Source organism: Maniola hyperantus, chromosome 8 (assembly GCF_902806685.2).
Source record: "Maniola hyperantus chromosome 8, iAphHyp1.2, whole genome shotgun sequence".
Classification (NCBI taxonomy): domain Eukaryota; kingdom Metazoa; phylum Arthropoda; class Insecta; order Lepidoptera; family Nymphalidae; genus Maniola; species Maniola hyperantus.
This window is the reverse complement of record NC_048543.1, coordinates 8,256,061-8,279,101: the sequence shown is the minus strand read 5'-3', so window position 1 is coordinate 8,279,101 and position 23,041 is coordinate 8,256,061. Positions and strand designations below refer to the sequence as shown.

Genomic DNA, 23,041 nt, shown 5'->3' with positions numbered 1-23,041 from the left:
AAGGAGTTGGGACTTGGAATCCAAGCATGAAGTCGTTGTTGATAACTTAGGCGAGCAGTAACCCTGCAGCATCAAGATTATAGAGTTGGATCCAGAAATTTTCATGGGAATTGAGAACCACCTCATTTTCGGAAGTCGGTTAAAAATAGCATTATTTTTCGATAAATAACTCGACAGCCCTTGCTACAACCCTGTGAGAGTATTATACAGTTATTAGGAGCGCAGAATACTCAAAAGCTCTGTAACAAGAGATGGCGCCCGACTTGCTACCGACGCGTGGGATTCTATGAATATTCAATTATTCGCATTTTGCAAAGATTTTGAATTAGCTGGGCTCCTATGCATAAGTTATTTCGAACTAAAGCTATTTTCCATTTATTTCTATTGAGCTATTTATTAATTAACTATTAAATGGTTATCAGATAATATCAAGCATGAAAATAAAATTCAATATCATTAAACCTATATATGTATATTTGGATAGGATATTATAATATCATATAGACGGTTAGAATACATATAATAAATAATTATTATAATATAATTATATATTATAATAGAATAATAGTAGGTAGGTATGTACATCCTTACAGTACTTGTATGTTTGTACATACTTACTATATCCCTTACTTACTATATACCTACCTCATAAGAAACCTCAGTGTCACACAGCGGGCGATGAAGAGAGTTACGCTTGGAGTTTCCTACGTAATCAAATCAGAAATGAAGAGATCCGTAAGAGAACCAGGGTAACGGCTGCGAAGTTAAAGTGGCACTAGACAGAGCATATCGTTCGAAAAACCGATAAATAGACGTTGGAGTCCCAAGGGGACGAAAGGTGGCCTCGCACCGCAAAGCGCGGCGTTGGAATACTCCCCCACTAGGTATGTACTTATACAGACAACGTCAAAGCATCTAGATGTAGTTGACGCAAGATAGTAGCGTTTGGAAGTCCCTACAAGATACTTATATCTAGCTGCGGACGTCTATCGGTTGATAATGATGATGATACTATATTTGCTACGGTGTGCAATATTGCTTGTAGTAGGCAAACATAAAAGTTGAGATGTATCAACAAAAATATATACTCTGCTGATCGTAAGTATGATTATTTTTTGAGAAATGTTATTTATATAAAATCTGGACTCACGGAGCTACCTAAGTATTAATTATTGAAGCATATTCATATCATCAGCAATAAATAAAAGCGACAAAGGCTGTCAAACACAATACAGTGTTGGGAGAATCGAGATGACGTAATGACATAGGGTCGAATATTGTGAAAATAGATCGTCAGTGTGACGTCACATCAATCTATTTTATCCGATGTTTCACCACACGAGCGCCGCTGGACAAAACAACCTGCCGAGGGCGTGATGAATATTCAAATTACAATAGATATTTATGGATTAGAAACGAAATATGTAAATAGCTATTTTTTAATTTAGAGTAACGCGTGCCTGCAATCAAACCTGCTGGCATGTAAATATACAGCTAGGTGGAGCAGCGCGCTTGCCTAGAAGATGTCTATTCACTTTTATTTGAAGGTTACCAGTTACCACCTATATTAAACGCTACAATATATATATTTTTAGGTAGCTATCATTCCAAGCTTAGGGAACACTAGAACCACAATTTATGGAAGAGTATTGGACACATCGAAGTGACGTAATACGACGGATAGTATTGAATGTGGTGGAAATTGGATGGCACGACAACGCCGTTCTGTTTTATTTCACTATACTTAGATATTTCAGCTACTGAGCTGTGGACAAAGCGACCTGCTGGGATCGCCATTATAGGTACATGACTATACCTAAGCTCTATAATATGCTACTATTGAGCTCGTGAGATAAGAGGTTTTGGAAATATACTAAGTATAAATTATGCCCGCGACTTGATCCGCGTGATTTATGTTTTTAAAAATCCCGTGGGAACTCATTGAATTCCAGGATACAAAAGTAGCCTATGTCCGTCCCCGGAAAACAAGCTATCCTTAGGTATATCACGTTAAAATCGGTTTCAAAGAAAGCTGACATGAGCATGAAGAGAGAGACAGTTTTGGTCCCGAAAGATCAAAGACTTCCCATAAAATTTAAATAAAAGCTTAAATCCAAGTAAATGAATTCGTGGGCATCACCTATTTAATAGCTTAATAGTCTAGATATTAGATAGTGGTAGATACAACGGTGAAGAAGGAACAAGGTTGTGTAGGTGCTGAGCTGCAAATTCTCCATTATTGGCGATACAAGAGCAGGTACGTTTACAAATATAGATTAAATATACTTAAACATAAACTTACCATCTTTATTCATATTGGCTTGAAAGCACTTGGCGAGCCTGCAGGCGCGGCACTGGTTCCTGTGCGTCTTGTCAACCGGGCAGCGCCCCTTCATCTCACCGCCCGCCTTGCAAGTGTACACGCGGTTACGATGTATCGACCGCTTGAAGAATCCTGAACAGCCTGTTTCAAATAAAAATATTAAGTTACTAGATGATGCCCGCGACTTCGTCCGCGTAAGATTTGGTTTAAAAAAACTTTGATTTTTCGGGATAAAAATTTATATTTGTTTCCGCGATGCAAGATTGTTTGTATTTTTTTTTATCTCTGTACCTTTCGTCAAAATCGGTTACACGGCTGGGCCGTAAAAAGCTAGCAGACAGACACACTTTCGCATTTATAATATTAAAGCACGGATTATGAAACCATAATATTGTGACCAGCGATAGCCTAGTGGTTAATAAGTCTGCCTCCAAATCGGGGAGTCCGGGGGTTAGATCCTGGGTACGCAACTCTAACTTATGTATGTTTTAAGCAATAAAATATCACTTGCTTTAACGGTGACAATAAACTTCGTGGGGAAACCTGCATACCTGAAAGTACTCCATAATGTTCTCAAAGTTGTGTGAAACCATTCCATCACCATCAACATCAACCCATCGCCGGCTAATTACTGAGCACGTGTCTCCTCTCAGAATGAGAAGGGCTTGGCCATAGTCCACCAAGCTAGCTAAGTGCGGATTAGCAGACTTCACACACCCTTGAGAACATTATGGAGAACTCTTAAGGCATGCAGGTTTCCCCACGACGTTTTCTTTCATCGCCAAAGCAAGTGATATTGAATTGCTTAAAACGCACATAACATCTGAAAAGTTAGAGTTGTGTGCCCGTGAACGAACCTCCGAACTCCCGAATTGGAGGCGGACATCTTAACCACTAGGCTATCACGGCTTTTGTATTATGTCGTATATACCATAATATTATGTCGTAACTCGTACAGTAATACATACATACCATCGCAACTGTAAATGCCGTAATGTTTTCCGGAGCTCCTGTCGCCGCACACATTGCACGGGATGTCGAGCAGCCGGTCACCTGTGTACCAATAGTATTTGACGTAAGTAATATTACTTTTGTTATGTTTTTCTATCGAATATTACATCGTTTGCTAAATCCCCATGTTATAACTCCATACATAAAGCATAGAATAGGTATACAATACAATTATTTATTTGCATAATGTGTGTAGGTAGGTAGGCTGCACCTTCCCATAGCTTTGATTCTCTCTTTAATGAATAATTGGATGACGGACGCTTAACTTCACTTCATGTCATTTTAAATAATGCTAGTGAAAAATTTTCAATGACCTATTAATTGACCTATTATTACTCTATCAGGCTAAATATATTTTATCAAGGAATAATTACTTTGTCATGAATATTTCACTTTCTACTCTCTAATGTTGAGGCTACTGTTTGTACAATAATTGAGGCTTCTAAGCGTTACCAAATGCGCCCTACCCAAAATAGATTAGTCAGATTACACCAATCTCGCTAATAACGTGGTGTTTTTGTTGCCTTCACAGAAGCCTTCCCTTTTAGCTGCCCCTTTTCCTTAACGCTTATAATAGCCACTGTCACACCGTTTCGTCTACAATGAAATATATTTTTACTTTCAAGCAGCTTTTAGTTTGTGGATTCTTATTTACAGCAATCATTAAGTTTTTTCATTGATATTTGCCGCAAGCTAATGCCTGTGACTTCGCATGAATTTAGATTCTAAAAATCCCGTGGGAACTCATCGATTTTCTGGGATAAAAAGTAGCCAATGCCACTCTCCAGGTCGTTAACTGCTCCATTTATCCATGCAAAAAAAACGTTGATCCATTGCTCCATTGTAGCGTGATTAAAGGACAAACCAATAAACAAACACACTTTCGCATTTCAAATGTGGGTAATGATGCTTTAAATCATTATAAAATAAGAGATCTAAAATATGATGAATTAGACTAGTTATGTGAGTTTTAGATAATCCATACTGTATTATCATGAAGTAGGAATATTGGACAACATACAAAGGGGAATTACTTACAATTAAAAATTATATCCATGAAATCACATTATTGTCTCTAATGAGACGTCTTAGAGTAACGTCTTCGTGGGACTACGGGCTCTACGGCGTAGAGGCCGTAGACCCATGAAGGAGTTAGCTCTACGCAATAATGTAGGCAACTATCAGTGCCCCAAGTATGAGATTTTACTTCTCACCAATTTTGATATTATTACAGATTCGAAACAAAATAACGTCAAAGTAAAATGGACCTAAAGCATCTCGATTTAAAGTCAAAATTCAGTACCATTGATTTTAATTTCGCAACGTTTCCGACATGATCCGAGTGTATCGACTCTTATACTATCAACGTTCGTCATAAATAATATCTTATACTGTATTGTACTGAAATCTGAGTCTCGTACTGACGCCATAATAGAAGTAATAAACAATAATTATTATTATTATTTAGTCCGTAAAAATGACTCCGCAGGCGCCATTTTAACTCTATGTGTCACCTGTCATGTCAAAAGTACAATTCACCTTTAAAATAAGGACTAAAATCAATATTTTTGACATGCAATTTGACACAAAAAGTTAAAATGGCGCCTGAGGAGGTAAATTTTACGAATTTTTATACTTGATCTAATCATCAAAAGACTACGGTGTAACAAGCAGCCATGCTTAATGCCACGAATCCTTTTCAAGAAGAGATCTTTTATTTTTTACTGAAATGGGCTTATACGACTTTACTGATCGTCTTCGGGCCTTCAAGAGAAGCCGCGAAGTGTCGTAATTATCCCCTTTAGTGTTTGAATAGGATTTTCTCGTAGAAGAAAAATAAGCTTGAAAGAATTTACAACTAAACGAATAAACAGCTTTGTGTATCTCTGTAAATGCATAAGATAGGTATTCTTCATAACTACATGGAGTTCATCAAGTATCAAGTAACAGGACAGCTAGTACAATAAGTATTGAAATGTCAAATACTTAGTAGATCGAGAACGAAAGTTACTGACGTGCTCTCCAAAGTAAGCTAACATAAAGTCCTAACCTGGGCACCTAAGAGACAGCGTGGTACCAAAACGATGGAGAAAACAGGGGCAGGCAACACAAAACGATACAGATAGGAAAACGAAATACAATTTAGTGGTCAAAGACAGACAGAGATATAAATCAATGGACAACCTTGGCATTTGTCAGGAGGCATACCATATTATTCATAGATATTCTATAACAAAAATCTTACATAGTATACTAAAGTTACCTAGGGGCTTTAATGCCGGTGCTTAACGTTGGAAAGATAACATACGAGTAAACATAGATAATATATAGGCAGGAGGAGGGGTCGCAGCCTCGTATCATCGTTGATCGTATGTAGATGCACCGATGCGTGAGCCCTGTGCACCGAACTCGACGTAATGCGCGACAAAATACGATAGTCGTGTGAAACGTCACACTCTCTAATTCGCCGCAAACATATATTAATGCTAATCCTTTGATTTTACCTACTTATTAAAATTGCACCAGCATTGCATTTAATCTTACCCCTGATACGGTACTCTATCCCTATTCAATAAGCTGCCGGTCCCAGTAAAAGAAACATTGCAGACAAATAAAAATTAATTTTAATTACGTAGATACATACCTACCTACTCGTATGCATGACAAAGGCCAGTACCTGGTAGAATTCCGCCATTGTCAAACGGCGTCGACTTTTAAAAATCTCCGTTACATTGCAAAATAATCGATGGCAAGTAGAGATAATGCTAAAAATTTAGTGAGAATTCATCTTAATTTCATAATATACATAGGTATCCATACTTATAGTTAGGGAGGCGAGGTAGCTAAATGGCGTAATTCAACGGCGCCGTCGAGACCTATCAAAATCGAAAGATAAAATAATTTCGAAAAGAAAAGCTCGTATGGTAAAAACCATTTTAGCGGTGGGTTTGGCGTGTACGGTTTTTCAAAAATGTTTAAAAAAACAGTTACTTGGGCATTCTCGAGCGCGTCAGATATTCATACTACGTATGCCCCAAGTGCCTCTGATAACAACGGTATACTAATCTGCCGGTTTGCGTGGTGGGGGTAGGCATATAAAGTAGTCAAAAATGCAAAAAAAAAAAAAACTCGAGCGCGTCAGATTTTCGGAAGGGGTGTTGAGTAGGCCCCAAGGAAGCTCCCTTTAAAAAAACTGACGATTTCGGCGCGACGATAAGTTACGATGAATTTTTGAAAATGCAAAAAAAAAAAGTTTTTTCGAAATACTCGAGCGCGTCAGATTTTCATAGGGGAGGTTTATCTCGGTATCCTGAAAGCATATTTTCTTAATCTGACAAAAATGTTGGTGGGTTCTCTTAATCTGACCGAAAAAGGTTTTTGGTTTCTTTTTTTCCTTTCTTTCTCCTTGATAATTGAAATTAAGGAAAAATACTGGTAGGACGGCGTATTTCCGCGAAGCGCTCAGTCTGTATTACATGTTTATGGCAAATTCCTCTTTTTTGCTTCAATTCTTCACTTCGTTTTGCTTACGGTACGTCCAAAAAACAATTTGAGGATCAACAGGCTATTGAATAATATATATACATGAAACTACATGTTAATGATACTTTTGTATACAGATACGCGTTACTTTTTCCGAGTCCACGAAAATAGTCGAGAAGCTTTAGAAAAAAAATTTTTTTGAGATATAATAAAAGTCACATAATTTAATTATCGTTATTTCATATCAATTTTTTTAACACCCTCAGTTTTCGAGATATACTCAAAAAACCGGGAGTTTGAGTTTTTATGATGCTTCAAGTCAAAAAGTTTTAACTTTGGACAAAAATGTAAAGAGACCTTTTTTGTGTAAAATAAAATTACCTTTTTTGTTTATTTAAACTTTTTTTTGGTAAAATGTATCGTTCGCGACTTATATGCCGCAACGCGTTTTTCGGAAGACGAAATGGCTCCTCCACACTTCCGGTCATGCGGAAACCGGCAGATTTTGTATTTTTAGTAAATTTTAGATTATATTCTTCAAAATAAAAAAATAAAAAATCGCGCTCGAGAATTCCGGATTAACGTTTTTTTTTACAAGTTCGCGACCCTATAACTCGGCGGCGTCAAGGACTTATCGTCAGATTAGTTAAATTTAGTCTTAAAACACTAAAATCAACCCCCAATATCTTAATCTGACGCGCTCGAGTATTTCAGACTATCGATTTTTTTTTACTAATCTGATCGTCTATCCTAGGCGCGCGTCACTACATATAGAGCTAAATACTTTACAAGGTTGTTCTATTAGGTCTAAGGTATCTCTCATATCTTAAACTGCCACGCTCGAGTATTGCCGAAAATTCCCCTATTCGCCTCCCTAACTATTATATAAATTAAGATGAAGATACGTCTGTGTTGACATCCTTGTAGAGATGTGGGACCGTGACGAATGACTCTCTGTATTATTTAAGCAAAGTTTGCTACTAATATTTATACAGGGAGTTGCCATATCCGTAGCTCGCTTACTTTTTAATTCTTTCTTGAAAATAGAAAAAACTTTAAATTGGTAGCTATAGTGGCACCCGCACAGAGTACTTTTTTGTATAGTGGGCTTACCTACAATTTATTAAGTAGGTATTTTATCTATGCCTACAATCCATACTTAATATTATAAATGCGAAAGTGTGTCTGTCTGTCTGTCTGTCTGCTAGCTTTTCACGGCTCAACCGTTCAACCGATTTTTACGAAATTTGGTACAGAGATAGCTTGCATCCCGGGAGAGGACAAGGGCTACTTTTTATCCCGGAAAATTGAAGAGTTCCCACAGGATTTTTAAAAATCTAAATCCACGCGGACGGAGTCGCGGGCATCATCTATTATAAAATAAAAAGAAATGTAGAAATTTAAATGTCATTTTATTATAAAACATCGGTGAAAACAGCATTGAAATATTGCAATTCACTAAAAAAGTTTAAAGTTATCAGATATTAACGTGGATTGCGACTACTTTGAAATTCTTAAGTGTGTCTGTTTGTTACGTTGTTACGAATAAACCGAGAAACTGGTCTTGAATCCACTAAGTCCTACGGTAAAATAAAATAATTTAAACACAATATCTAAAATTTCGGATCCGGCAGGATTCAAAGCTGCGTCTCCCCCAGGTATCATCAGGCATGGTTAAGTTACTTACTTTATTTATTTTGTGTAGGTTAACAGCCTTGTTACTACCTATAATTTTATATTTAGTACCTATTAAATATACTAGCTTAGTTATAAAAAGCAAGGAATCTTATCATAATATAAGTAGACCGTACTATAATATACTATAACTTCTTTTTTAATAACGGCCTACATATACTAAGTAACATAAAATTAATCTGTAATTCGGAACATCCTGTGCAAAGTTAGCAAGAGCTTGTCAAGGGAGCGAGCGTGAACTAACGAAGTTTCGGGTTCGTCCCTAAGTTACATTCACAAGGACGAGGATTTGTTTCGACTCACTGATCTTAGATGTTCTCTGTATGCTAACTATAAACTGCTTTACCTACTTACAACGTGTACCTACACCGCTATTTTTTTAACTACCATTAAAAAGTGTATGTGTGTATGTATGTATGTATGTATGTATGTATGTAGTAGGAGTACATACAAGTCAAAACACAATTTGATTTCCTTACAACCCCCATTGGGGCTTCGCAGCAGTCGGGTAAAAAGTAACCTATACCTATCTGTTTCAGGGATGCAGGCTATTTTAGTACACAAATTTTATTAAAATCGGAGAATCATATTAAAATCGTCAAGACAGAGAGACGACTTTCGTATGTATAGTGCTAGTATGGAAGTATGGATAAAACTGTATCAATTCCTTACAGTCGGTAAGTATTAGCTTCTTACAAAATCGGTAATAGCTCCATAGCCTGTGCTATGGGTCGGTATTAGCTACAATTGACTTGTTCACTTCATTAATTATTTATTACAAGATACTCTTTTATTTGGAAGCATTTATGGTAATAAAATGAAACTATACATACAATATTTAATCGGGTCGGTAATACCTGCCTTCCTCTACCTATACCTTAGTTCTTAAAATGGTTAAGTAGATATGTACGGGCAAATTTTTGTTATTACTACTTAATTAATATTAAAAATTTATTATACCTAAAGCAAAACCTAAACGAAACAAGATTCGCACCTGAGCCGGCGCGCGGCGGGTTCGTATTAGAATCATATTATAAGGTACCTACACTATGAAAGTGCAATACCTACTAGATTTATTACGATACATAGCTTTTACTAATGCATTAGGTAAAGCTTATAATGATTCCTATGACGCCTTTGAGTGGCGAATTTAAAACTTTTCTGTCAAATCTTGTCATAAGTTTTATTTACCTCCCTAAACTTTTCGCCAGAGCTTTTCAATCTCTTTTAGCGTTCCGGTATCACACGAGTAGATATCGGTATGACCGTATGACGCCGTATAGAAACCGCTAAGAGATCCTACTGTAAATCTATGGGTTTTATAAAACGTTCTACCCCTTCCGAGTTAGCATGTTTCTGTCTTAAAAATGCATCAATCACACCACCAGGTAAAATTGCTAACTTGTACCTACCTACCTAATTAAATTAAAAAATCTCTTTAAAAGTAGCACATTTCCTATAAATGTAAAAGGTTTACTGACCTGTTCCCATTCTACGGAAAGCCGTGGCCGGCACCCGTTGTTTTTCCCAAAAGGACGACAGCTCGACGGTTGAGTCACTCACCAGACTTTGAAAATTATTCCCATCCAATGTGCCCGTTTTAACGCTTAATTACACAAAATAAAATAACAAAACGACTATTTATTTATTTAATAAGTTTTATCACTTACAATTTTAAAAATAATTAAATTAATATTCTCTTATCACTCCCGTTTAAATAAAAGCTCGGTAGCATAAGTCCATAGGGATGCTTTGCTGGTCAGATTTGCGGTTCGAAAGTTTGAGTGACTTTTCTATAATGACTTCGCCACTCAGTCGCGGCATTCGACAGACTGGTCTGATAATTGTGATCTTTGAAGCCTCTGCGGAGATCGCGAGTCACATCATCCCCTGATTACATCGAGTCCCACCCCTGAAAGGGAGCGGGATATCTGCAAGGGTGAAGTGCGAGAGGGAGGGTTGTGATCCCATCTTGTGTCTCGGTCCACAGGCTACATTGTCACAGTATCAGTGGCGGCGAATCTGTGTTACATGTAAACATAATATTATAGGTCCAAAAATGTTATTTCAGTATTACAATCTGTATATTATGTTTTTGCGACTTTGTTATTTTGACTACAATGATGAATTATGACTATCTTGCATATGTATCTACTTCGGTATAGCCTTTTATTTTTATACCGTGGAACTTGTACCTAGATATACTTACTTACCTACTACCCAACTGCTCCTTATAGCATTACCTTCACAGTACCTAGGTCACAGTATCTACCTTGCCTATCTGTCTTGACAAATAAAAACGTATTTTGACGAAAATATTAAGAAGAGTTACCTAACTTAATCGTATCAATTTACGTATTTTACCATAATATCAACATTTCTGCCTTTCCCAAAAGACCGTTTTCATGGACAAAGGGTAGAAAAACTCTTTCAGAAATCTATCAGGGTAGCAAACATTAAAATGTCAAGTAAGATCTAGGGGTGAGAAGGGAGCTTTAATTGACTGGGCGGCGTCGACGGCCAATAGGCGACCGCCTTTTATATAGGGGGCGGCGCATACGGCTTTTGAATTGAAATCGAGCTACGAAGCGAAAATGCCACGTGCGACGTAGACTTACGGCTTATTACACGATCTGCGGACGCCACCGCAAGATCGTTTGGAAAATCTAACCGACCTAACACACGTCCGACGGATGACTGACCTTGTTTACATTCGACTAAGAATAAAATCGATTTATCAAAGGTATATTTCTAAGGCTTATTACATCTCTCGGGAGTCTGTAGGATCAGTTCAAGGTATGGGCATGGTTACAACAAAAACCGGCCAAGTGCGTACCCAGATTCGCGCAGTGAGGGTTCCGTACTACAGAAGTAAAATAAACGGTACAAATTGACTACCATTATTATATACAACTAGCTTATGCTCGCAACTTCGTCCGCGTGGACTACACAAACTTCAAACCCCTATTTCACCCCGTTATGGGTGCGTAAAATCCTTTCTTAGCGGATGCCTACGTCATAATAGCTGTCTGCATGCCAAATTTCAGCCCGATCCGTCCAGTAGTTTGAGCTGGGCGTTGATAGATCAGTCAGTCAGTCAGTCAGTCAGTCAGTCAGTCAGTCACCTTTTCCTTTTATATATATAGACTAGTTGACCCGGCGAACTTCGTACCGCCTAACAGTCGATTCTTTTTTTTTTTTAATATTTTAAAATTTTTCTCTCCGTATAGTAGGTACGACTCGTTAGCTCTATATTCGGTCCCATCCGGAAGAAAGCATGAAACTTGGCACATGTGTAGCTTTTACATCTATTCTTGTATATAGATGTGGAAGCAAGTCGAGAAATGATTTTTCCCCCCCTTTTGTGTCCACTGTCGAGGTTTTTTTAATTTTCATTATTTTTCATTAAATTCTCTACAAAACAGTCTTTGGATGTAAATTGATAGGACTTATAGTTTCCAAAATAACCTAACATTCGTTGGTGTAAAATAAAAAAATTGAAATAAATGTGAGCATATTTTGTAAACTATAAGTTCTATCAATATACATTCAAAGACAGAATTGTAGAAAATTTAATGAAGAGCATATTAATCTTTGACAATTTTCTCGTAGCTTTAACGGTTTTCGTTAAAAATTAAAAAACCACGACAGTGGACACAAAAGGGAGAAAAAAACATTTCTCGACTTGCTTCCACATCTATATCGAAGTAGGTATATATGTAAAAGCTACACGTATACTAAGTTTCATGCTTTCTTCCGAATGGGACCGAACATCGACTAATAAGTATTTCCCAGCTCACGAGTCGTACTAGTAAGAATTACTTTCCTCCTACTTCAAGGAATATTATAATAAAAGAATTAGCGAAATTAGTTCAGCTGTTTTGCGATCTGCAACACAATCAGCGATTCATTTTTAGGGTTCCGTACCTCAAAAGGAAATACGGAACCCTTATAGAATCACTTTGTTGTCTGTCTGTCGGTCTGTCAAGAAACCTACAGAGTACTTCCCGTTGACCTAGCACCATGAAATTTGGCAGGTACGTAGGTCTTATAGCAGACATTAGGGGAAAAATCTGAAAACCGTGAATTTGTGGATACATCACACAAAAAAGTTAAATTGTGGTCATGAACTAATTTTAATTAGTAAGTATTTTCAATTTTCGAAGTATGATAACTATATCAAGTGGGGTATCATGAAAGGGCTTCATCTGTGCATTCTCAAACAGATTTTTATTTATTTTTATCCATCATAGTTTTTGAATTATCTAATTACTTAATTTTACTTACCTACTTTATTTTAATTACTTAATTTTTCAATCGCGAAATAAAAAATCTTAAATGCTAAGATGCTAAGACATAAATGGGTGGAAATAAGCGGTGTACAAGAAATGTAAACAATTGAAGGACTTATTAAACACTCATCAGAAGTTGTTCTATTCGGTGAGCAAACAGGGCTTAAGCGGGCCTCGGTCGACAATGGCCCGGTCACGCGCACATTATTTGAAGTGTTCAAGCGCTTATCACACCCATGTCGCGTGGCTGGTGTAGGGACACCATGCGAGGTCGACGCGCGATACCCGAATTATTTTCGTAGACAATAAGTACAGTTAAAAACTTAATTTATGGATATTTAACTGATTCGGAAAGTATTTCCATATCTTAGTTTTTAAATTGTAGGAGGGAGCTTTTCCATTACGAACAAACATCTTATCTAAATAGGTACCTATATAACAGGAAAAGGTGACTGACTGACATCCACTAAGAAAGGATTTTTGAAAATTTATATATATAGGTGAAATAGGGGTTTGAAATTTGTATAGTCCACGCGGACGAAGTCGCGAGTATAAATAAATATATATCTTTTATTTCAGACCAGTTTTAGTCCATATTTAAATTTACAACTATATATTATTTACTAAAGTTAGTGTGTTAGTAACAATATTTCCTTATAGTTATGTTAGTAATGTTAGTGCTTAGTGATTAAATAAAGTGGCCTAACGTGGCAGCTCTAGGCCACAGTGGCCACAGCCACCCAATGCTTAATTATTGGGCAGCCTATCCTATTTTTAATTGCACCCAGAATGCTGTTGGAACTGCTACGAAGACGCTGTAGGAGGGAGGCCATCTTTTTACGGATGATGGCATGAAAGCCATCAGTCCTGGCCTCCGTGAACATTCCACTAGCGCTACAGCCCCTCGGCAGCCCCAGCAGCATTCTGAATGCATTATTGTATTGTACTCTAAATGAGTTTAGCGCTTTTTTGGAGTATCTGACCCACAGACCGCTCGAGTAGAAGGATTGACAATACGCTTTGAATAGGGTAATTTTTACTGCTTTAGTACATCGAGCGAATCTGCGTGCCAGCATATTACTCCTCACAGTGAGCGCTCTGCGCTCCCTTTCTATGTCCTCATTATCGCTCAACGCCTGGGTCACAATGTGTCCCAGGTATCTAAACGTATCAACAACTTTGAGTTCAGTGCCGTTGAGGCATAGCGGAGGCACATGTTTTGGCTGGTGTTTACCTGCTTTAAAAATTAAGAGTTCGCTCTTTTTCGAGTTATATTGCAAACCATGTGCCTCCGCATATCCCTCACAAATCTTTACCAGTTTTCTGAAGGATCCGATTGTGGGGCCCAGCAGCACCATATCATCGGCATAGCTAATATTGTTAAAACAAGTTTCACCAACATAAAATCAAATAAATTTAATTTCTTGATGAGAAGATCGCCAACACAGAACTGTGTAGACTGTGGAGATACACAAATTGATGACGTTTTCCACCTTTTGATGGAATGTACCCGTAATGAATTGGAGCGGCCGCGTATTCTTAAGAATAATTACAGTGTGGGTATGTGCAACAGTCTGTTAGCTACCCCATTGTCAGGGAACGCGCGGTCGCTCATTGATATGTGTTTGTGTTTTTTTTTTTTGTTTTTTTACCTAAAATGTTGATCAACTAAGAATGATACTCAAAAGAACAGACATAAAATATTTAGTGAAGCCACGGAACATCTAATAAAAAAACGAACAGAATTAATTTTAACTAAAAATAAAGATAAAAATAAGAAAAAAGAACTGAGTAAATTATTCAAAGAAAGTAATAGATCAATTCGTAAGGATTATAGTAAACAGAGGAGAAATGTAATAACAACAAACCTTAAGAAATTCAGAAGTACTAAAAAAGCCTTTAAACAATTAAACCTTCACAAAACATGGATAACTAAACTAAAACGACAAGTAGAAGAAACTAAAACGAGAAAAGATATTGTAGACCACGCAACAAAGTTATATTGATCTGTACAGGAAAAGAGAAACCGATAAATATACAGAGGACCCATCAAATATGGAAACTACTTCAAACACAATCAAACCGATAGATGAAATAGAAGTGTACGAACAAATAAAACAGCTGAAAACCGAAAAATCGCCGGGACCTGATGGAATAACTAATGAAGCCCTAAAAATAGGTGCACCTGTATTACTTAACCACTTAACACACATATTTAACATGATACTGGATACAGAAGTTGTACCGTCAGAATGGTGCACATCGGATATAATATTGTTGTACAAAAAGGGAAACCCACTAGATATCGGTAACTATAGGCCAATCAGCTTACTAGCATGTATATACAAACTATTTGCGTCTATTATATTAAAAAAGAATAACTCCGAAAATTGATGACTTTCAACAAATTGAGCAGGCAGGCTTCCGCTCAGGCTTCAGCGCCACCGATCACATTCAAGCTTTAGAACAAGTAATAGAAAAGTACAAGGAGTTCAATAGACCTTTATATTTATGCTTTATTGACTATAGTAAAGCCTTCGACAGCATTAGCCACAGTTCAATATGGGCAGCACTAAAACTGTCAAACATAGACCCAAAATACATAAATATCTTGAAAAATATATACGAAAATACCACTAGCACGGTAAAACTCGAAACAAGAGGTGAGCCAATCAAAATAGGAAGAGGAGTTAGACAAGGCGACCCTTTGTCACCAAAAATCTTCATCGCAGTGCTAGAAAACATATTTCGCAAGCTAAACTGGGCACGAAAAGGGATAAAAATAAATGGTACTTATCTTAATCATCTAAAATTCGCAGACGACATTGTTCTATTAGGTGAAACACCTGGAGAGTTAAAAGAAATGATCCACTCACTAGATCAAGAAAGCTCCAAAATAGGTTTAGAAATGAATGGAACGAAAACAAAAATAATGACCAATAGTCACAAAATTCCAATTTTCGTGAACGGTAACAACATAGATTACGTAAATAACTACATCTATTTAGGCAAACAGGTATCATTTATCAAGTGAAGCAACGAAGAAGAAATTGAAAGGAGAATAAATTTAACTTGGAAGAAATTTTGGGCACTTAAAGAGATCTTAAAAGGAAATTACAGTTTAAGCTTAAAAAAAGTAGTGATTGATACTTGTCTCTTGCCATGTTTGCTCTACGGATGCCAAACTTGGGTGTTCACAGGTAAGACAAAGCAAAAAATTAGAACCACCCAAAGAGCAATAGAGCGCAGCATACTTAAAATTAGAAAAATACACAAAATAAAAAGTGATGTAATTCGACAAAAAACGAAAGTAACGGACGCATTAAAACAAGCTTTGACACTTAAGTGGCAATGGGCTGGACACATCTCACGCTACTCCGATAAAAGGTGGACAATCCAAACCACACGGTGGACAGGACCGGAAGGCAAAAGGAAGGCCAAACAAACGGTGGACTGATGACATCATAAAAACAGCAGGGAAATCTGGCTGGATCTCGGCAAGAAGAGAGAGAAATGGAAGAAGTTGGAGGAGGCCTTTACCCGAGAAGGGGCCCATATCTCATAACATACGTTTTTTTTTATTTTACATTTTATTTTTTGTTTTTGTTATATGCATATAAGACAAACACTGTACCTATCTACTAACTAACAATGTCTACTAACAACTTAGCAACTTAAGAATACAGAAATATATTGTAATTAACGAAACTAACACCATTGTGAACTATAATGCATTAAGGAGTATAGGAATAAACGGCTTTTTTATTTTATTTATTACCTAAAATGTTTTATGTTTTGTTTGTTTTTTGATGATGTGATGTTTATCTTACGGGGGTGACATAGTCACCTATGACTCAACCCTCAAAAAAAATAAAGATTTAAAAAAAAAAAAACAACATAACACCCTACGCGTGTGCTGCTGAGCCTCACAATCAGCTCATTTACGTACAAATTAAATAACAAAGGGGACGTTAATCCCCCTTGCCTCACCCCGCATTCCAAGGTATATTCATCTGACAACTCACCAGCCCATCTCACCTGATTTAACTGATGACCGTACCAGAACTTTAAGAGCGAAATGTACGGCGTTGATACCCCTGCATTGTACAGTTTTTTCCAAAGCAAGTCGTATGACACGAGGTCAAACGCTTTTGATAGGTCCAGAAAACACCCGTAAATAGGTGTCTTCCTGTCAGTATAGTACCTGACAGCATGCTTAAGGCACAGGATGACACTCTCAGTGGAGAGCCCTGCTCTAAAACCGAACTGTGCATCGTGGAGTAAGCTAGTTAAAATATAAAGATTGGAAAAAAAACCAAGTATGACGATGAGGTGAGTCTAGGTGTTAAAGTAGGTATTGTGGTATGAGTAAGTCAATATTTATATATATGTAGTATATTTCTATGGTTAGGTATACTTACGTATCCAGTCGACGTTAGCCCGACTAGTTTCGAACCCATCCGGGGTCCTTTATCAAGGGGGTCAGTTCGCACACACGTCGCGTTTAAGAAACTAGTCGGGCTAACGTCGACTGGATACGTGAGTTATAGCCGTAGAAATATACTATATATAATGGAAATCACTCACGATAGTTTAAACGCTAAAAAGTCAATATTTAATTAAAAAGGGTATTTAATTATTATTTTAATTTAAGCATGATACTTAAAAGGGTATATTAATAGAATTTAAAAAGGTAAGGCTCAATCCAAGACTGTCCCGAAACTCTACAGAATATGTGGGAGCCATAGCCCCGCGTGAACCGTGGGGTGAACACACCCCATATACTCTATGTGTTATTTTTTGAAAAATGAACAATCTAAAGAATACTCGCAATTGATTTAAAATTAAAATTGGTAAGTGTTATTTTTAAAACATAAGTTTTTGTCCAGTTGTTGTTTGGTAGGTACCTTCTGGGTGGACAAGCGTGAGATTTTCTCATTCATGCAAATAATAATATTAAGTATGTTTTTAAATTGTATCAACAAAGGATATGAAAATTGTATGGCAATACAACTACCATACTTAAAGTACCTATAAGTACTTTCCTAGGGTTCCGTAGATCAAAAGGAAAAAGGAACCCTCTATATGATCACTTTGTTGTCTGTCTGTCAAGAAACCTATAGGGTACTTCCCGTTGAACTGGAATCTTGAAATGTGATAGGTAGGTAGGTATATATAGCTAGCCTATTTATTTTTCACCTGTATGGATTTCAATACTGAGTTTCTATCTAAGTAGTTTTTGTACCAAACCAAGGGCTGTTTCAATCTTTAACATAAAGTAGAGAGGACTTAAAACCATTTCTTGGCTTCGCTGATGAAGATTCTCAAAGTAAGTACCTACTTACTATATAATATGTAAGTACACTCTCGTATAAAGTCAGCCCACTGCACCATAAGTAAAGTGTTTCTGTTTCAAAGTGCGGAAGACGGAAAAAATAATGATCCTCTTGGCCGCTTAGCGTGACACCCGTGGAAGATATGAGGACGAAGAATTTGTAACTTCAATGTGACAAAACGAACTCGTTAATAGCTTGAGAACTCGAGGGACTGTTTGAACGTTTGTCAAGTAACAAACAACCACAAAACAACGAAAGAATTTATGGCACTAGCCACTAACTATTTGGTACTAACTACTTACCTACAACACAATATGAGTAACCTAAAATATACTAGGTAGGACTAGGACCTCATATTTTGTACCAAACATGTACCTATGTACTTATGATTTATCAAACACACTGTATTTAAGTAAACGATGAAGCGCCGCGATCTTTGAATCAACAAAACGCTATGCCTCGCGTCACGGATTTGTTATAACAACAGTGGACAGTGACGTTGAGTTAGGCAATCGTTTCAAAATCACGTAGGTGGAAAGATATTATGAAAATTTCTATGAACTAATTTTTGCCTTTGGCTTTGTCCGCTTGACATACCAACGGGTGAAGCTGAAAGGAACTAGATAGTTACGTTGACAAGGTATCTAAAGCTTAGGTTTATAGGTTGCAAATCTATATTATTGTCTTTGTACAAGCACAGAATAATATAATAGTACGTACAAGTAGGTAGGTACCTACTTTTAGATAACTACTTACCTCTATATTTATAGAGCTTAGTCAAGAGACAAGCGCACAGTTTGTATGGTTTATTCACATGGAATAAAATATTAATTCTTATTTTAGTATATTTTAGGGATCTATCTCCAGGGAAAAAACCGGCCAAGTGCGAGTCAGACTCGCGCACCGAGTGTTTCGTACTAGAGTCGTATTTTTTCGACATTTTGCACGATAAATTAAAAACTGTTATGCATAAAAATAAATAAAAATCTGTTTTAGAATGTACAGGTAAAGTTCTTTCATATCTTGGTATATTAATTTTACTTTAAAAGTAGAAAATACTAATAATTTTTAATGAACACGTATAATTTTTTTTGTGGTAAGTATAACCACAAATTCACGGTTTCCAGATTTTATCTCTTATTTCTGCTATAAGACCTACCTACTTGCCAAATTTCATGATTCTAGGTCAACGGGAACTGGGAAGTACCCTGTAGGTTTCTTGACAGACAGACAGACAGACAGCCAACGATGTGAAGGGTTCCTTTTGTCTTTTGAAGTATGGAACCCTAAAAAGGATCTCTTATAGGACTTTGTTGTCTGTTTGCCTGTCGTGTCTGCCAAGACTCGTCAAGGCAATCAAAACCTATACTTACCTATACATATTACAAGCTACCTACTTCCCGTTGGCATATCTCTCCCCCTATCATGAAAGGCAGGTAGCAATGTCTTATAGCACAAGTAAGTATAGGTACTTACCTTCTTAACCTATTTTAATTACTAGCATATTGTATTTATTGTACGCTCGGGCTAAGATGCAATTTTGTAGGTAAGGTAACTGATACAAATAAGGCCTACCTTATTTAAATCGTTGATTATAAAATAAATATAGGTATGTATCAAAAAAACTTCAATAAATTAGTATTCGATGTTTATTAATATCAAATTAATGGAGAAAAACATTGACAATATCTAATAAAATGAAGACAAAATCAACAATACAAAAACCTTAGCTAGTGGCCATAATAAGTTACGTCTAACAAATAAGGCCCGTAAACTTTAAACTCATAAAATCTTGTTAAAAATCTATTTATTTAAAAAATTACTATTTTACAGCCTTTATTTACCTTTTATATTTTGATAACTACGCTTTTTATTACAGTAATTAAACATTTATAAACACAGACTTGGCTTGTCAGACTTAAGCTCTCATAATAACAATAATATGAATAAACTATTAAAAAAAATATTGTCACTCGTAATTAAATAAATAAAGCACACAGTCTGTAAAAAAAAAACAGTTTTTTACCAAAAAAATAAAAATTATAGGCCTTATTAAATTGCACTGCTGTATACAGGGCACTAAACTACCGCTGCACGCTGCTAAGCTTTCTTCCGACCAAGTAGCACGTTTAGGAACCTTTTTAGATTTAGTTATTCGTAGTATACTTTGAGAGCTAGACATCAAAATGCGTATTAAAATGCGGGATTTATATTAAGGCCTAGGGTTACAATTAAGGCCTAGGGCCTTATTCGGTACCGTACCAGATAAAATATAAAGTTCCATAATTCGTTCAATTATTCAAAATGATGAAAATGAAAGCAATAATTATCTAATATAATGGCTAAGGTACTATAACTACTTATTAGTTTATATAAAATGTCAATATAAAACCTAGTAACTTGCCTTGTTATTACGAAAATTTTATAGTGCGCCGCGGAAAACCCGACTTCCACAAAGAAGGCGTCGCAACAAGCTCAGGGAATAGGCGCAGGGCGCCTGAGCAGTTCGTACCTAATCATAGGGCCGTATTGTGTATGTGCGTGAAGAATCTTTTATGTTACATTTATTTAACCGGGTTTTCCGGAGAGTAGGCCTTTTTCGAGCATAGGCCTTATTTGTATCAAGTACCTTATATGTAATTACTTACCAGCTACTTTTTATAACATAGCCTGTAAGTTCCATTTAAGTGGAAATTCCAGTGGGAAATTCCTTTATAGAACAATAAATGTCTTAAACCAGAAGTAAGTAAGTAATTATAAGTATGTACCTACAACTTACTCAAATAATAATTGAGTATAGGAAACAAAGGGTTTTATTTTCTAATGGAAAATGATGATAAAATATTTAAGTTAAATTAGCTGTTACTGTTCCTACTATAATTATAGTTTTAAACTGACAAAGTACCGAGCGAGTAACATAATATTAGGCACAGCCTAGAAATTCTAGAAGTACCTACTTATTAATTATATTACAATAACGGACACTCTGCGTGTGGTAACTACGTTAAAAAAGAATGTTCCTAATGCATTTTTTATTAACTTCAAATTATCTTCGCATTAAATTGCTTTTCAAATAAAACCGGTCTGGGGCACATCGGTTGGATGGTTTCAAAGTCTATAACGGACAGAGGTAGAAACATTTATTTTTATTTTATATATTAGGAGGATAAATTATACCTACCAAATGATTCATTAGTAATCTGTGAGAACATTACGCTGAGAGTTGAGAGTTCTGTTTGTATTCTGCGTACGTTTCAAACAAAGCTATTCGCATTCTACATGGAGTTCGTTCAGCATCATTAGTGATATCATTGAAGATCCAAGAAAATAACGGATATGATAAATCAAGATATACTTAAGTTTATTTGAATCGGTATGTTCTTCCGAATCTAAGCTACTTAGTTATGTTTTTGGCACTTATTTTGTAGTACGAGTAGCTGGGAAAGAGATTGGATTTAGTCAAGAAAATAACGTCTGAAACAAAATCAACAGGATACAAAATATAATATATGGATTTTTCCTCTTTTAGATTAGCTTATACTTAATAATAAGTAAGTAAAAAAACATAGCGTCTTATTTAGAACCTTTCTTTGTAACCGGTGACAATAAATACGGTTATACTTATTTTGAGCAGAACGAGCAATTTAGGTACATATAAGTAAGTATTATTATGATTGGTACAGTAAATATTATGAAAATAGAAATACGCAACCACAAGTAAACACCTACCTAGGTACCTACTTACATAAACTTTTTTTACTTTATGGACAAAATCCGAGACTATTGTGTCTACTAACCGAATCTATCCATAGCTGCTGATAGAAGTTTCATTTGGCTTATCACACATCCGCTGCTAATGACCGCTTTCACGTTGCTTGCCTGTAATTACAAGTACTACGTATATGATACGTTCTACGCATACGTAGGTACTACTTACATTCAGTTTACCATATCCAAGTGTTTGGCGGTAATGTGTCGTCGCTTTCACCGGTGTGATAGCATACACCTGCGCGGGTGACAAATGAGTGCAGAGGGAAAAATCGCGCACTTGCCGTGTTTGGCTGAATTAATTCGTCTCGCGGTGTCTCTGAGAGCGTCATTCTTTGTGATAGACATAGGAAAATACAGACATAGACTGCAACTCGGCAACCTGCTACACTTCTGGATTTATGCTCAGGATGACTGGAGTAATAAAGTGGCACCAGCGCGCGCAGTCGCACGTACAACAAGTTTTTTCTGCAGTAAGCAAGAATAAAAAGTTAAGTGATCGTAATTACTTTAGTAACAAAAAAAATTTACATTTCACTTACGTCCAAAGTCTAAATAAGTACTAAAAGGAAAGGTAACTGACTAACTGATCTATGAACGCACAATTCAAACTACTGGACGGATCAGGATGAAATTTGGCATGCAAAAAGCTACGATGACTTATACATCCACTAAAAGGATTTTGAAAATTCTACCACTTAGGGGGTAAAATAGGGGTTTCAAATATGTATAGATTACGCAACCATGTCGCGGGCATAAGGGCGTAATTAATTACTGTCACCATTACATCATCTAAGAAATCCAACAATGTCAATCAAAAAGTGTACAATAATTGTACCTTCTTTGAATAAATTATTTGACTCGACTTAAGCTAGTTAATAATAATCAATGATAAGTTTAAACCCACATATTCCCAATTTCCTTATCATTCAAATAATTTTTAATATTGCAATGGTATTTATCAATAAGTATACGTTTTATATAAACTTTGAACATTCTAATTTTGTCTTCTGGGAGTTTATTACAAAAACGTACACGATTTTTCATTTTATGCATTATTTTTTGGTCGTCCTGTCTAAACGTTGCTACGGCGTAGCGCTCGTAGCAGGCACTTAGCTGGTAGCCCGCGGCAC

At 36.3% G+C, this 23,041-nt stretch overlaps 2 protein-coding genes across 2 annotated transcripts in view; both read right to left on the bottom strand.

Annotated features, from left to right (window-relative positions):
* dsf (nuclear receptor dissatisfaction) overlaps window positions 1-10,003 on the bottom strand; it is a 36,521-nt gene extending 26,518 nt beyond the window's left edge. Inside the window, exons 1-3 of the mRNA XM_034970991.2 lie at window positions 9,994-10,003; window positions 3,296-3,376; window positions 2,303-2,464 (exon numbers count right to left, since the gene is read on the bottom strand). Coding sequence (XP_034826882.2) covers window positions 2,303-2,464; window positions 3,296-3,376; window positions 9,994-10,003 — 253 coding nt within the window. The remainder of the gene's footprint in view (window positions 1-2,302; window positions 2,465-3,295; window positions 3,377-9,993) is intronic.
* Window positions 10,004-13,520: 3,517 nt separating this feature from the next.
* On the bottom strand, window positions 13,521-14,207 carry LOC117984553 (uncharacterized; the record flags this gene model as incomplete). Its single annotated transcript, XM_034971182.1, has 1 exon — window positions 13,521-14,207. A coding segment is annotated over one exon (687 nt), but the record flags the coding sequence as incomplete, so codon positions are not given.
* Between the last annotated feature and the right edge of the window lie 8,834 nt (window positions 14,208-23,041).